Source organism: Chenopodium album, chromosome 18 (assembly GCF_948465745.1).
Source record: "Chenopodium album chromosome 18, dcCheAlbu1.1, whole genome shotgun sequence".
In the NCBI taxonomy this organism is placed as follows: Eukaryota; Viridiplantae; Streptophyta; class Magnoliopsida; order Caryophyllales; family Amaranthaceae; genus Chenopodium; species Chenopodium album.
This window is the reverse complement of record NC_137851.1, coordinates 9015619-9032938: the sequence shown is the minus strand read 5'-3', so window position 1 is coordinate 9032938 and position 17320 is coordinate 9015619. Positions and strand designations below refer to the sequence as shown.

At 32.8% G+C, this 17320-nt stretch overlaps 2 protein-coding genes across 2 annotated transcripts; both read right to left on the bottom strand.

Moving 5' to 3' along the window:
• Positions 1 to 1259: 1259 nt before the first annotated feature.
• On the bottom strand, positions 1260 to 6381 carry LOC145591744 (uncharacterized). Its single transcript, XM_081648248.1, has 9 exons — positions 6348 to 6381; positions 4882 to 5174; positions 4572 to 4620; positions 3827 to 4485; positions 2936 to 3519; positions 2669 to 2843; positions 2434 to 2565; positions 2203 to 2340; positions 1260 to 1803 (listed from the first exon to the last, which is right to left on the bottom strand). The coding sequence occupies exons 1-9, from the start codon at positions 6379 to 6381 to the stop codon at positions 1507 to 1509; spliced, it is 2361 nt and encodes a 786-aa protein (XP_081504374.1). The 3' UTR covers positions 1260 to 1506.
• A 4381-nt stretch (positions 6382 to 10762) lies between these two features.
• On the bottom strand, positions 10763 to 14139 carry LOC145591410 (uncharacterized). The gene is made up of 2 exons (XM_081647850.1): positions 11493 to 14139; positions 10763 to 11375 (listed from the first exon to the last, which is right to left on the bottom strand). The coding sequence occupies exons 1-2, from the start codon at positions 14125 to 14127 to the stop codon at positions 10939 to 10941; spliced, it is 3072 nt and encodes a 1023-aa protein (XP_081503976.1). The 5' UTR covers positions 14128 to 14139; the 3' UTR covers positions 10763 to 10938.
• Positions 14140 to 17320: the final 3181 nt, after the last annotated feature.

The window sequence follows — 17320 nt, the reverse complement described above, 5'->3', positions numbered from 1 at the left end:
AGGCAAACAATGATGAGGAAATACTACAATCTAATCTTAAAAAGTCAAGAAAATGAAGACACAAGAGCATTTATGGAAGAAAGCTTCAGAAACAGTCTTAAAATGGTGGAAGACTTACTTGCTATTGCTGCTCAGAAAGAAAGTGCAGAAGCTGCTTCTAACATTCCTGATGTGGCAGACAGCACTCAAAGCAATACTGACGTTTCTTCAGCATCGAGTACAAGCACAAGTGTACCACAAATACTTGATCCTAAAACGGCTGTAACAAAAGGAAGAAGCAAGAGAGCAAAAGGAGGACTTGAAAAAAGCAAGAGAAAAAGAAAACCAGCACTGCCACCTCCAAATTCAGAATTTGGATCAAAAACACCTAACTTACGACTCTTTTAAGATCTTTTTTTGAACATTTTTTTTTTTCGAAATTAATATACCTTGTATTGTTAAGCTTCAGAAACAGTCTTAAAATGGTGGAAGACTTACTTGCTATTGCTGCTCAGAAAGAAAGTACAGAAGCTGCTTCTAACATTCCTGATGTGGCAGACAGCACTCAAAGCAATACTGACGTTTCTTCAGCATCAAGTACAAGCACAAGTGTACCACAAATACTTGATCCTAAAACGGCTGTAACAAAAGGAAGAAGCAAGAGAGCAAAAGGAGGACTTGAAAAAAGCAAGAGAAAAAGAAAACCAACACTGCCACCTCCAAATTCAGAATTTGGATCAAAAACACCTAACTTACGACTCTTTTAAGATCTTTTTTTGAACATTTTTTTTTTTGAAATTAATATACCTTGTATTGTTAAACTATTTTTCTTTTGTTTTTTTACTCTATGACAAGTTTAATGAAAATGTGATTGACACTTTTATTAGCAGATATTTAATTCTTGGAAACATCAACTTATGTTACCCTTTTAACGTATAAAAGTAACCCTTTTCATGAATTAAAGTAACCCTTTTCATGAATTAAAGTGACCCTTTTCATGCATAAACGTTATCCTTTATATCCACTAAAAGTTACGCTTTCTGGTAATAAAAGTTACCCCTTTTGTCAATAAAAGTTACCCTTTTCACGCATAAAAGTTACCCTATCTATCCAAAAAAAGTATACATTATCCTTTCTATCCACTAAATTAACCTTTTCTTTGTTAATAGTTACCCTTTCAAGTAATAAAAGTTACCCCTTTTGTCAATAAAAGTTACCCTTTTCATGCATAAAAGTTACCCTATCTACCCAAAAAAGTATACCTTATCAAATATAAAAAGTAACCCTTTTTATGCCACAAAGTAACCCTTTTTATGCACAAAAGTGACCCCAAAAAACATACACAAGAAACTTTCAAATTACTTAATGTATGCACATACATCAGTATTCCAAAAGAACAAAAAACTAACCACTAAGTTTAATTACATCATTTAACTTGATGTATATGCACAAACATTAAGTTTTTTCATTGTTCAAAAAATGCTCCTAGACCTAATCAACCTTTGCTTCTAACAGTCATTTCACCCTTTAGAAGGAGTGTACTTGTCTGTCTTCTTTTTTTGCCCTTTTTCCTTTGGGATTCTCTTCGTCTGCCTCTGCCTTTGCTTCTACTTCAGCTGCCATTATTCTTTCTTCATTATCTTTCTTCTTCTTTGCAGCAATTGCATCCTTTCTTCTCATTTTAATTTCTTGGCAATAAGCAGGATCTTTCTTCTTCTCATTGAACTTCTCTAATTCTGACAACACATCATTCCTAGATTCATTCAAATCACACAGCACCAGTGTCGTACAGATCTCACCTCGCAGAAATTTTCTCCCAATAATCTCACAACAGAAAAAAAAAAAAAAACTTATCAATATGTAATTAATAAAAGCATTAGAAAGGGAAAAACTACATACAAAATAGATGAATAATTACTGTTTTGAGTTCATTTAATTTGAACGATTCGCCAACAAAATGGAGCATGTGATACATAACAAACACCCCACAATCCAAATTGTCAACTTTTTCTTTTCTCCATTCCAACTCAACAATTTGAAACCTATAAGAAGGTAGCTGAACACTCTTTGGATGATTTCTTTTTCCGAGAAAAACACCCATTTGATCACACTGACATAAAATATAAAAGTTTAGAATAAAATAAAACAAGAAAAAAGAAAAAAAAAATTAAATGGAAACAATAAGTAAACAGAAACATAACAATGAAATCAACATAAACATACCAAGTGTGAAGACAATTCTTTGGTATATTCAAGAGCATCATCACGCCAGATGATATTGTCAAGATAATATACCACCTCTTTTGTATGATCAATAACAAACAAAATGTAGTGATTCTCAATAAGAACAGGAAAATATATCTGAAACAGAAAAAATTAAAACACTGATTTAGACAGATTAACACAAAACAGAACTTTTTTAAAGTTTTGATAGTAATTTATCATGAAATATACCAGTTCAGCATCCATAATATCACATTCAGGATTCTCATAGCTCACCCAACCTTCCCATAAACCGTGCAAATCATTAACAGCTTGTGAAACTTCACCTTTGCCAATGTTTTCACAAACATGCAAGAATGCAAACTATTAAAAGTATGAGAACTTGTTTATATAAAAAGATAATAACTTTAGTGCACATAAAGGGTAACTTTAGTGCATATAAAAAAAAAAAAATCAAATTACTTACACTTTGCCTCACACCAAAGAAGAATTTTCGAGGACCAGAATCAAAACATGCCTTCTCGTTCAAATACAGACAGTAGCAATCAATGATGCACCATCTAATTCTAAGTGGAGCTACCAGGGATACCATGTCTTCTCTTGGAATTAAAAAATTCATCCCAATAGTAACAAGATTCTCACTGCAACAATAAAAAATAAGATAAGCATTAAACAAAAAAATAAAGGAAAAAAAACATATAAAATATAATTATTATAAAAAATGACATTTAACTTCCTCATCATTGAATCATCCTTCAGTAAACAATAATCAAGAATTTCCTGATGTAACTTGGGCAAATTCTTGAAAATCCGAGCATTAGACCTCAAAAACAGAGTAAGAAAAGGAACATCCACACCTACTGGCCCACAGTCGAGTGAGCAAAAAGATTTATTGCCTCTGACGATACGTCTAGAAGCATTTGCTACAGAAGGCCCAGCATCATCCTCAGACCTATTCATCAAAACACTTTTTCCTTTACCATTGACATCATCCTCAGACCTATTCAAATTCAAATCTTCTGCAGGTTCATTATCAGGATCATCATTGTTATGACCTTCAGGTTCATAAAAATCACGAAACATTTCATGAATAGACTTCATCTTGTTACACTCCTCAATTAAACCATCTAAAAGCTTCAGGTAATGAGGATCAGAAAGTAACTGTTGTGTTTGAGAAAATACAACAGGATCATCAGAGGATAATGATTCAGTTCTGCGAGAAGCAATCATATCACTCAAGGTTTGAAAACCCTGTGACTGAACCAACAATAATACATCCATATTTCTTTTGACCAAAAGAAATGTTTCATGAACAGCCTGCAAACATATGAACCAATAAGAAACTATACAAATGTAAAAAATAAAAATAAAAAACAAATGAAAATTCATGATATATGCATAAAGTTACCCTTTTAAATGCATAAAGTTACCCTTTATTATGCATAAAGTTACCCTCTAAAATGCATAAAGTAACCCTTATAACTGAATATTTAGGGTAACTTTAGTGCACAAAAAGGGTAACTTTAGTGCACAAAAAGGGTAACTTTAGTGCACAAAAAGGGTAACTTTAGTGCATATAAAGAGATAATAACTAAATAAAAAAAAAAAAAAAAAGAGCACTTACATCAGTTGAAATTTCTTTAATTTCATCATCAGTCATCACACTTTCTGGAAGATCAAATGCAAGAATGCGGCCACTTCTACCACTTGTAGAAGCCCCTTGACCACAAGTTTGCTTAAAAATAGGAGTTACAGGATCCCTAACTTCAGGTTGTGAAACAGGATATGTAAGGGTATCCAATGGTCCCTGCCCAAAATCACCAGCTTTAATTTCCAAATTGATCCGCTTCTTAATCTTCGCATCAGTCCAATGTTGAATCAAAGGAAGGGTACTACTTTCCTTTTCTCCTTGGAAATTTAATCGATGAAAATACATAATTTGCAAAGCTAGCAAACAACCACTTACATTTTGAGCATTTTCATCATTCTTATAATTCACAACAGCCTTCTTTAATTTTTTCAAAACATATGAACACCAATCAAATGTTTTGATTTCATCAACATTTTCCACAGCCTTCAGCAACTTCAATGAAACAGTCCTATTAGTAGTAGGAGCTAAGAAGCTAGACATAGCATGTAGCACAAAACATCTCTTGAATTCTTCACCACCATCATCCAAATCAACCATCCTAGACTCCACTTTTGACAAATGTAGAGGTTGCTTCTCAGTAAGACCATAATCATGTCTCCATGACTGAATGATACGTTTATCTACACTACCTTCTTCAGAAGTTCAGGAACAACAATCTCACTCATAGGCAAGCCAAAGACATCACATATATCATTTTTAGTAACTACAAACTCTTTACCAGCAGCAATAGTGAACATGCAGCTACCTCCATTAAAGTGTTCAACCAGCTAATGTAGCATTTGACGATTCAAAGTTTTCAATTTCAGATGTAATAAACCACCAAAACCTATTTCTTCAACAACTTTTTGTTGATTAGGACTAAAATTACTCATCATTAATTCCAATGTGTGTGGTCTGCACCTTGCAATCAAGGGTCTTTTTTCCCTAAATAATAATAATATAAGTAAAACAATATCAGAATCAGAATCAGAATCATGATATATATGATTAAAAAAATACAAAACAAAAAACATTTATACTTACACAACAGTATCAGAATCAGAATCAGAAACTACTTGCAATTCAGCATCTGCTTTGGCCTTCTCAGATACAATTTTAGACTTCTTAGGAGCTGCTTTAACCTTCTGAGACTCTGCTTTGGCCTTCTTAGGAACAGTTTTAGCCTTCACAGTTTTAGCCTTCACAGTGTTAGACTTCACAGTTTTAGACTCTGTTTTGTCCTTCTCAGGAGCTGTCTTGTTCTTTTTAGCAGGCTCTTTACCCATTCCTTTTCCCCTTGAAGGCAATTTATAACGATATCCACCTATTGAACCACCTATATCTAATTAATACAGAGGATAACCATAAATTACAAATTCACAAATTACTCAGGGGAAAATTTAGAATATATGCATAAAAATCCTTTTAAATGCAAAAAGTGACCCTTTTAAAAGAATAAAGTGACCCTTTTTACTGCATAAAGTCACCCTTAAAATACAACAAGTAACCCTTTTAACTAAAAAGTAACCCTTTAACAAGCATAAAGTGACCCTTTTAACTATATAAAGTGACCCTTTTCACTGCATAAAGTCACCCTTTAAACTACAACAAGTAACCCTTTTAAATACAAACGTGACCCTTTTGACAGAATAAAGTGACCCTTTTCACAGCATAAAGTGACCCTTTTCAAAGCATAAAATAACCTTTGTCATGCATATAAATAACATATGTATATATTACTCACACACAATGCACAATGCACATATTACTGGTACTCAAACACATATACACAAACACAATGCAGATATGCATACTATTCTCATAATCTAACTAAAACCTAACATCAAAATTTGAAGAATAATGAATAAAACTTCTGAAAACAAACATGCAAAATTTGTTTAACATGTAACAACACCACAACACATATATATCAAATTTTGAACCAATTATCACAATGAACAATAAAATAAAGCAAAATTAAACATAATAACTTCAAAATTGAAATTCAATTATCATAATATGCATAATAAATCAACAGAAAACAATAAAAAATAACATGCACTACTAATTCGACATATATAAGCGAAAATTCAATTGAAAATTCGAAAAAATGATGAAAAATTAAATAAACACACCTTCTTCAGCATCTACAGCCTTCTTTGTAATCTTCTTCTTCACCATTGCTGAAACTAACACTACAAAAAACGAAGACAAAATCAAAATCAAAAAACCTAAAAATCGAAGAACCAAAACAATTTAAACTAACAAAAATCTCAAAAAAATAAGTAAACTAACCAGAATTAAGCGATAAACAACTTCACAAGTGAAAGAAAAGTGAGAAAAAGCTCGAAAAGCAACAATGGAGGAGAGAGAAATCGCTCGAAATCGCAGTTAACTGGTTTTTAGAGAGAGAAAAACGAGGAGAGAGAAAGCGTGAATGAGTGAATGAAGGAGAAAATCAAGGAGAGAGAAAGTTCTTTTTCTTTAATTTTGGAAATCATAATAAAGCACGTGCCCAGGACAGTTTTCTTGTCCTTAAAATCCGCCATTCAATATCATTATTGAACACCCGCTTTTTTTAAAAATTTGTGTTTTTGTATACCCAATGTAAATTATATTTTCAATTTGTTTTTACTACATCCTATTTATATTTATTAATTTTCGTGAAAATTACATATAAGGGACTATCAATAGGGGACAAAAGGAGTATAATGGTAGTGAAGAATCATCCACCTTTTGTGAGTTGATTGTTAATTTGCAAACTGGCATGGAAAAAACAAAATAGTTTCTTCCTATGTTTTTCTGTGTTCCCTCATAAATCATAATGGCCATAATAGAAAAATAGTTCGGGTACTCCGTAATTTTCACGTTGGTCCTTGAAAGTGGGGTTAGCCGTTTACTTGACTCCGATCCATTAATGACAGGTTGTACATTAATAAGGAATAGGGGTGAGGGTAGTAGGTATCTCGTAAAAATTTCAAGATTTGAAATTGGAACCTGATCCTAAAAATAGGAATCAGAACCTGTTGCAACAGGTTCCTAAAAATAGAAATCAGAATCGGAACTTGCACGTTCTGGTTTCGAAACAGAATACTCTGTCTTTCAAAGTAAGCTTAATAGTTACTTGATAAAATAATAAAAAAAAGACGGATGTTCACGATTAAATCTTACAACTTTATTACAATACTCCCAAATATAACCAAACAACACTGATTGTCTAGAATATTGAATACAAAATTACAAATATTTATATTAGTACCATTAATTAAACCTTTAAGATTAAAATGAAAAATGAAAAAGAAGAGAGAGAGAGAGGTAGATGACGACTTTTATACAAATTTGGTATATGGCTTTTATATTTGGGCTTAAATGATAGGTTCCGGTTTTATATATTCTACGGGGAATCTGTACGAACAGGGTACGCTACAAGTTCCGGGTTCATAACTTTATTACCCGGAACCGGAATCTGTTGCAACAGGTTTCCAATTTTATTACCTGAAACCGGAACCTAATCTACAAATTCCGATTTTGGAACCTGCGGTGCCTCGCAGGTTCCGGTTGCAGGTCAAGGTACCTTGAATTTTTGCTCACCCCTAATAAGGAGTACTCACTTACTATGGTTTGTGCCTGGTGTTGGTACAGAAATAGGGGTGTTCACTATTTGGATAAAATTTTACTATGTTCAAATCGAATATTACTATTGGAATATGTTAAAATTACGAGTCTGATTGACGGTGTAGTTAATATTTATTTTACTTTCACATTTTCGCAATTAGTTCTTTTATCTAACACTCTTAGGCGTTTGGTTAATAAAGTGGTATGGATTTGAGATTAGGAATGAAATTAGGATGATATGAGCTGAGGTTGGAACTTGATGCTACATCGTGTTTGATTTGTGTTTAAGAACGAGTTTTTCTATTTTTATTTGATAACTAAAGGTGTGGTCTGAGCCATACCCACCTCTTCCTTGGGTTTCTAAACCCATACCTCATAGGTTTGAGGTATTAGTTTAAAAATTAGATCTTTCCTAAACAAACATACATTTAGTATGAGTTTTACAATCGAACCCTCAACATATTATAACAACGATAACTATTTCATCATCTAAGACAACTACCAAGTATGTTATTACTATGTAAAAAAAAATATATATATAAGGGCAAACCACATGGTTCAATTAAAAAATATATATACTAAAATTTATTGATGGACGATTGTACGTCTACAAAAGTAGCAACATGGGGCAATGCCCGAACTACTTATTAATTATGACTCAAAAAATGGAGTAACAATAAAAAGCAAAGGAAGTATTTAATAAGATGTTGAAACTAGATGTGTCAAAAGCACACCCGACCCGATTTCGAAACCGACCCGAAAAATATCCGATTCAGATTTGGACTCGCGTGGACAAAATAATTTAGTATAACTCAACTTTAAAAAATTATCTGATCCGACTTTACCATAACAGGCACGATCCGATTATCCGAACTGACACCCCTAGTTGAAAATATCCACACAAAAAAAAAAAAAAAAAAAAAAAAAAAAAAAAAAAAAAAAACTTCCTCCCCGTGCAACAAGCTAGAAGGAAAAGTACAAATGTTACTCCATATGAAATATGATGACCACTAAGAACTTTCTTGGCACTAAAGTCTATGTAAACTAAGTGTAAAAAATCATGGGTGCATAGACTTTTTATAAATTCCAAGAATCACATTTAGTAGCTGGGAGTCACAAGTATTTAGTGGAGTAGAAAGTTTTTTCACCAAACAAAAAACTTAATGGAAAATTGATGGGATGGAAAAATTGGAATATAATACAACTAGAATAGTATTTTCCACAACTAATTATTCTAACCTAATCAATGGTATTTTCAACGGTATTTTCACATTGACTAATTAGTAATTACCTAATGATTTCATTGTAATGTTGCATATAACAGCATAAGTAGTATGTAGCCCATTGTTTTTAACAAATTTGGCATTGTACAAGGTGATCCATAAATGAAAAGAAAGAATGTGGATTTTTGTCTTTTGAAAGGTAAAATCCAATACTTCTCACAATGTAATTTCCATTGTATTTTCCCATTCATAATATTCGATCACATTACAATCACAACACAATATATATAGACAATAGGAAAATCTAACCCTAATATTCCTAAATATCTTAACTTCCTAAACTCTATCACAATATATGACATATATCTTTTCACAATAGGAAAATCCAACCCTAATATTCCTAAATATCTTAACTTCCTAAACTCTATCACAATATATGACATATATCTTTTCACAATAATATCTCATATAATGTTATTTTCATAATATCATATCACAATACATTCCTATCTCATTACCTCCCTCAAGTCGGAGGTGTAGATCTCGAACACCCCACTTGAACAATAAAAAAAAAAAAAAAAAAAAAAATCTGCATTATATAATCATCAAGCTAAGCTGCAATATGTAATCAGCCTTAAAATAATCACAAAAATAATCCTCTTGAACTTGAATATGATCTTACCACATTCTTCATCCTCACCATGATAAAAATGGTCAGAAAAATCAATTCCTCATAAAAAACAAAAAGTTAAATTGTGAACCCTCACAATATATACTTCTCACACTTTTATACGTTAATTATGAAAATAACATAAAAAAAAAATTAAAAAAATTCTTCACAATCACACACTTTTATACGCAATTAATGAATAATGTGTACAATTGATCACTCCTCTTACACGAACTCTCATGTTTAAGTGTTTTTTTTTTCTTGCTTGATGGAAAGGTCATTCTTTTCAAATCTTTCAAAAAAATATATTAATATAATGAGAATGTCTTTCGAACCCCTTATATTTTTTCTTCTCCTCTCACACGATCTCTTGTGTTTAAGTTTTTTTTCATTCTCTCACACGAATTCTCGTGTTTTTTTATCCTCTCCTCTCACACGAACTCTCGTCTCTCACACGAATTCCCGTGTTTTAATTTCCATCCCATGATCATCTTGGCTCTTGATACCATGTTAAATATTGGGGAAAATACTTCTCACAAAGTAATCTCCATTGTAGTTTGTGATACTGAGTTGGTTAGAATTTAATTGAAAAAATAAAAATTTAAAAAAAAAAAAAAAAAAAAAAAAAACTTCAATTGTTTGATTGACTAGGATGGTTGTGTCACCAATATACAACGGTGGAAGGAGATATTTTCTAGTAAATTTTTTTAGAGTAGAAAATTCACCTCAATATTAGTCCAACACTCAAATCTCAAAAAGTATTTGCATAATAATAGAAGCGTCCAAAATCCAACTCTATTAATTTCATATTTGACTAGTTTTTGATCTAAATCAAAATCATATCCAAATTCTATTAATTTTAATTTGACTAGTTTTTATCTAAATGTTTGTGCTTGAATTGTTCAACGCATGAGGCTTGATTTGAGTAGAGACCTAAAATAAAGAACAAATAATTTAATTTGAGATGATTGATCGTTGAATGAATTGGTGAAGGAGGCTCTAAAACATTGTACGTGACACTAACGAAAAAGAGCATCAAATGCATCGTTTATTTGTAGTTAAATGCATCGTTTTATTTGTATAGCAACCGGTGCATAAGTGAGGGAAGATAATGAATTGCAGTGATTAAAATAAAAAATGATGGAAGGCTATAAATACAAATCTTATTAGAAATTGTTTTATAAGTGAAAGGAATATTAAATTGAAGCGATTAACTGACATAAAATGACTCGTGTTTCAAAAAAAAAAAAAAATAAATAAAATAAAATGACTCGTGGCATGCTGGTGTATAGTGGTATGTCTTGCCAATTTACCATTATTAATTTTCGCAATAATAGTATGGCTTTTCTTCATTTACATAATTAAAGATCGAAACTTTTATTTCTATATTTTGCTTGATAGTTGCACATGAAAAATGGAGTATTTCTAATTAGTTCGTATTATATAACTTGTTTCGCCACAATGGCAGCTGAGAACAGAATGCAGGCTTTGATAAAAAACCTCCCAAGAGACTGTTATATGTGAAACTGTTGTCCTACATTTACAGTATAATTGGTTATCCTACAGAAATACAGCAAACTCGTGTTATAGGTACAAACTCAAACCATGTCATAGCTATCTTCTACTGTCCTCTTGCTGTTCTTACAACTAGAGATGTAATTTTCACTCCCAAGAAGAGGGGAAACATCGCGATCAATCTTAGTCTTTGCTACTCCAATACCGTCTAGACTGATATGTCGTTGAAGCATCTGCAAAACCTCCTTCATAGATGGCCTAAAGGCTGGTAATGCACTGGTGCACATCAACCCTATCTTAAACACATTGGTCATCTCTTCTATATAACAAGGCTCCTGCACTTTCTTATCGAAGACATCTTTGATTGGATGTCCTTCGTTGTAATGCCTCAATGCCCACTCTGCAAGGTTTGTGTGCTCATCTCCGATGTGGGGTTCTTTTCCTGTCACTAACTCGAGTAGTACTACCCCGAAGCTGTAGATATCAATCTTCTCATTCACCTTGGTTGTGTAACAATATTCTGCAATACACATTCAGATAGCAAACTGTCAGCTAATCAAAGTTGATATAATATAAGTATATTGTCAGAGAATTTTTTTCGAAATTTTATTGTGTAAGATTGGGGTAGAAATTTTACCTGGAGCCATGTAACCAAATGATCCAGCAACAGCAGACACTGTGTAAGGCTCTCCTCCTGGTTTAGCCAGTATCTTTGCTAGCCCGAAATCAGCGATTTTGGCATTAAATTTTGAGTCTAGCAGAATGTTACTGGATTTTACATCCCTGTGAACTATAGGAGGTGAACAATCATTGTGCATATAACTTAATCCTTGAGCAGCATCAATAGCAATTTTCAATCTAGTAGGCCAGTCCAAAACTGCTTGATTAACCGAGCCATTCTTTGATGTAACAGTTTGCCTATTACTTTCACGGATCCATTTATCCAAGCTTTGCTTCTGCATATACTCATACACAAGCAATTTCGAGTTTTCACTTGAAATACAGCAAAGTAACTTCACTATGTTGGTATGCCTTATAGTACCGAGAACCTGAACCTCAGCAAGGAACTCTTTATCCAAGTTGTTGCTCATCTTCTTGTTGCTCCATATCCTCTTAACCGCGACAGCATCTTCTGATTGGTTAACGGGGATCCAGTAAACTGTCCCTGATCCTCCAGACCCAATCACATGTTTCTCAGTTAAGCTGGCAATAATTTTCTCTTCTGTGAACTGTAGTCTATGAAAAGAGGTCAATTTCCATGTACTTCTATCAAGTTCTTCCTTGTTCTTTCTTTGTCGGATTTCCTTGATAATGAACACAGTGTAGTATAAAGTTGCTAGCAAGGCAACCATTGCAAGGACTATGATCAAGACAAGATATTTGGATGACAGGTTTGGTTTTCTCTGATGTTTTGAGCATTTTGGAAGGTCTAAGAATCCGGTATTTGAGCATAAGTGAGTATTCAAAAAACTATCCTCATATGCTCTATTATCAAGCCCAACTGGGATATCCCCAGTAAGCTTATTCGAGGAAAAGTCGAGTGAAGTAAGCCTTAATTGACCAACTTCAGGTGGAATTTGGCCGGAAAATTGATTATTAGACAGATTAAGATAAGTAAGAACAGGTAAAGAACCAAGAACAGAAGGAATCAAACCAGAAAGCTCGTTATTAGAGAGATCTAAGCTATTTAAACTCTGCCATGAGATAATTTCAGAAGGAAGTTCACCTGACACTTGATTCCCATCAAGCAAGAGAGTGTTAAGATTCGAAAGGCTAGTTAATTCCAACGGAACAGTACCTGTGATCATATTGTTGCTTGCTTTAAACTTCTGTAAACTCTTCCAAGTGCTTACACTACTTGATGGAAGCTTGCCAGAAAACTTGTTGTTGCTCAGCTCGACTAGGCTCACATTCACAGCCAATTTCTCAGGAAGTCGGCCTGAAAATTGGTTGTTGCTAAGCTGCATAAACATCATATTAGGCAAAGTCCATAACCCTGCAGGAACTTTTCCTGTCAAGCTGTTGTTGTACACTTCAACTACGTATAAAGAGCTGCATTGGCCGAGAGATCTTGGAATCGTTCCGTTTAGATAGTTGTTGAATGCCACAACACCCATCAACTTCCCATTGTAGCACAGATTCTCAGGCAGTTGGCCTGTGAATGCATTGTCAGACACCTCGAAGCTCGTGAGTTCCGAGTGTAGGCCCATTTCCGGGGGAAGGGTGCCAGATAACCGGTTCATGAACACCCTCAGTGTTGTCAGCTTAGGAAGTAGACTAATACTTGATGGTATTGGTCCATGAATTTGATTCTGAAACAATTTTAATATTGTTAAACTTTTCAGTTTACCAATATCATCAGGGATTACTCCTGTTATATTATTCTGTGACAAATCTAATTCCACCAAATTCAACGATTCGATCAAAGTTGGCAATCCCCCAGAAATCCTATTCTTGAACAAATACAATTTAATCAAGTTTTTGAGCAAGAACAACCCACTTGGAATCTCACCCTCTAAGCTATTCTGAACCAAGTCTAAATGCTCAAGGCTAGTTAAATTGGCAAAATCAATTGGAATTTCACCAATCAAATTGCATTGAGTCATCCAAAGGAACTTCAACCTCTTAAGCATCCCAAATTCTTTGGGTAATTTGTTAGGGGCAAAAGGGTTGAAAGCTAACACCAATTCCTCAAGATTTTCCAACTGTTCCAACTCAAAAGGGAATGTTCCATTAAATAAATTGGAATCCAAATACAATTTGATCAACCCTTTAAGTTGGGCTAATGAAGATGGAATATCACCAGTGAAATTGTTAGCACTAATGATTAAGTATTGAAGATTAGGAGAAAGCTTATTTATGTCATTTGGTAATTTCCCAACAAAGTAATTTTGAGAAAGGTCTAAAGTTTGGAGCTTGGTACAATTGTATAAAAATGTAGGAAAGTTACCTATTATACTATTGTTTCCAAGATCAAGAAGAGTGAGATCTTTGAGATCACAAATGGATGGAGGGATTTCGCCTTCGATGTTTTGGCTATTAAGGGAGATTCCGGTTACGGTTTCGCCACCGGTGCAAATGATTCCAGGCCAATGACAATAAGATGTATTGGAAGTCCATGAATCTGTTGGTGGTTGACTGTTCCATTGCTCCTTGATTTTCAACAGAGTTTGTTGATCAGATTGTGAAATTACCAAAAAGGGTAGGAAGGTGAGGATGATAAAGGGTAAAAGAGGGAGGAATTTGGTGGGTGTAAAGGGTAATTTTGTCATTTTGTATGTTGAATTGGGTGGTTTTTGCTCTTTTTTTGGTTGCTCTGTTTTCAGAAACAGGGGAGCTTAGAATTTAGAAGTGGGAAATCATTTTAGGAGAGAGAGAAAAAAGGGACATTGTGGTCATTTTTTCAACGTTTTTTTGTGTTCAGATTTGGTGTGTTTAATTTGGCTTATTGTATGATTTTATTATATGGGTTGGCTAGAACATCATTATTTGTAAGTCAAAGTCACTGTAATTAAGAACATCTTTGGTCATTAATCATTAATAATAGATTAATGAAATGTATAAAATACTGCATGGCTAAACTGGTCCATGTGTTTCTAGATAATATCAAACTTTATTTCAGATAATGATACTATATAATTATGTGTTGAAAAGTCTAAGATTGTAGAGATTAGATGCTACTGTTAACTTTTTTTTTTTTTTTTGAAAACAGATGCTACTGTTAACTTATGCAGATGATTTTGTTATATTTCTTGTACAAGTTGTCACATTTTTTCAAATCACTAGTACTTAAATTGGTGATATGTCACTTTCTTTGTCCCAAAATAAAGTTTAATTTATATACTCCGTATTTCACAAGTTTGTAAAAGAAAAATAAAATTAGTGCTGTCAAATTTCAAACCGAAACCGTTTAACTGCCCGAAACAAACCGACCTAAATGAGAACCGAACCGGTTAAAAACCATTTTTTTGAAACCGTAAATCGACCAGAACCGTATGTGAATGAACCCGAAACCGAACCGATCCGAATAATGTTACACCGTATAAGAACCGAACCCGTTAATGAACCGAACCAATTCTAAACCAAACTGAAATCAAACCGAACTGAAAAAGAACCAAACTATTTCTAACCCGAAACTGTTTAAACCGGGATAAAAACCGTTTACACCAAACCATTAACAACCCGCGACCCATTTGCACCAAACTGTATATAAACCGAAACATTTATAAACCGAACCGCCCGCAAATCGAATCGTTTATGAACCGGATCGCTTATAAACGAATCGGCTACATTATAAACGAATCGGCTACAAACTGCTTACTACAAAGAGAATATCAAAATCAAGTTAAAAGGTGTTTTAAATGAAATTTAATTATGCACACATGTTTATACCGATCGAGCATTATTATAAACTGAACCGAAAAAGAATCAAACTAGTTATAAACTGAACCGAAAAAGAACCAAACTAGTTATAAATTGAACCGAAAAAGAACCAAACTAGTTATAAATTGAACTGAAAAAGAACCGAACCAGTTATAAACTGAAACGAAAAAGAACCGAACTAGTTATAAACTGAACCGAAAAAAAACTGAACTGTTTCCAACCCAAAACCGTTTCCAACCCGAAACTGTTTGAACCGGGATAGAAACCGTTTACACCGAACCATTAACAAACCACAACCCGTCTGCACCGAACCGTTTACAACCCGGACTGTTTACAAGCCGAACCGAATTAAAACCGCTCAAGAAATAACCGAAACCAAATTGAACTGATTACTATTTAAACCGACCTACGAGACACTTAAACCGATTTCAAACCGACCCGATTTAATGCCGAACTGATTTCAAACCGAACCGAACCCGAACTGTCAAACCGTTTGACGGTGCTAAATAAAATAATAAAATTGTGTTGATTAGTTTGATTAAAGATAAATGTCATGACAATATAACGAGATATGGTTATTAAACGTACATAAAAGTAATTCGTAATGAATTTTGTTGATTTGAATGAAAAATTCATTCGTACTAGTAATATTTCAACAATTAAACTTAACCCCTATACATCATTCTTGTTTGACCAAATATTATGATTTATATGTTAAGAAATATATAGTTAATTAGTTATGTGAAATCTTGTTAGATTTGCCTCGTAATAATATATATATATATATATATATATATATATATATATATATATATATATATATATATATATATATATATATATATATATATAAAATGTGATTTGACATGTGAATCTTCATCCTTTATCCAATATTACTAAAAAAAAAAAAGTCTATAAATAGATGAAGAAATTTATATTCAAGTATATAAATTTGGATGGAATGAGATTTTTATATATAAAGATGGGTGGAAAATAACTTCAAAGGATACGATGGTATTATTAATTTAGTGAATAAATTCTTCTAGAATAAAAAAAATTAGCAAACATTCTTCTAGAATTATATATATTTTAAAAATGTCATCTTCAAATGTACAGCAAATGGACAATTCAAGGAAACTTTAATACAACGAAAATAATTATGAGCACTAATAATTGTATTTTTTTTTTATTTGGACAAATAATACTTGTATTTGATTGGAATAAAAAACTACGTATAATATTCTAAGATCCATTGAATTTAAAACAATAATAGCTTTCCCAAAATATATTGATACAACAATCAAAGTGATCACTAGTCAAAAATGGGTAGGCAAAACCTTTTTCATTTTTGGGATTAGTCTATACCTAAGCACACTTTAAGCACATGGTTTGATAAATCAATTACTTGCTTTAGTTCTCCACGTACTATACTCTTTGCACGCACATTGTTAAAATAACTAGATTACAGTTATTTGAATCCTTTTAGTCATTGGTATAGTTAGGAATATTAGGATGATGTATTGATGTGTGAACTTTTGTTTGTCTCCTTTCTTAATTTATTAGCTACTCCCTCCGTCCCTAAATTACATTCCTCTTTGGAAATTTTCACGGGAATTAAGGAGGGAAGAATAAGACAAATAACAATAATTAGATAATGCAATGGGATATACAAAGATAGATTAGTTATTACTCATGACATGTCATCAATCCTTTGCAAAAAAAAAAAAGGACCAATCACATGCTCCTAATTGAAAATTTTTAACCAATCATATTCATTGTAATTTAGTACAAGGATTATGAGTGAGATTAGGTAAGGATGAGTGAGAAAGCATTAAATATAAAACAGAAAAAGAGAGTTGATTTACTTAAAAAAAACTTACCAAAAATAGAAAGAAGGAATGTAATTTTGGAATACCAAAAATAGAAAAAAGGAATGTAATTTAGGGACGGAGGGAGTACTTGATTAGTTAATCCAACCATAGTTAAGTAATGACGTTATATGTTGTAGACTCAATCAATTCTACTCGGATTCAATTTATTATATTGGTGTATATATAAGCCTCTGTAAAGTGCAAACTGGTC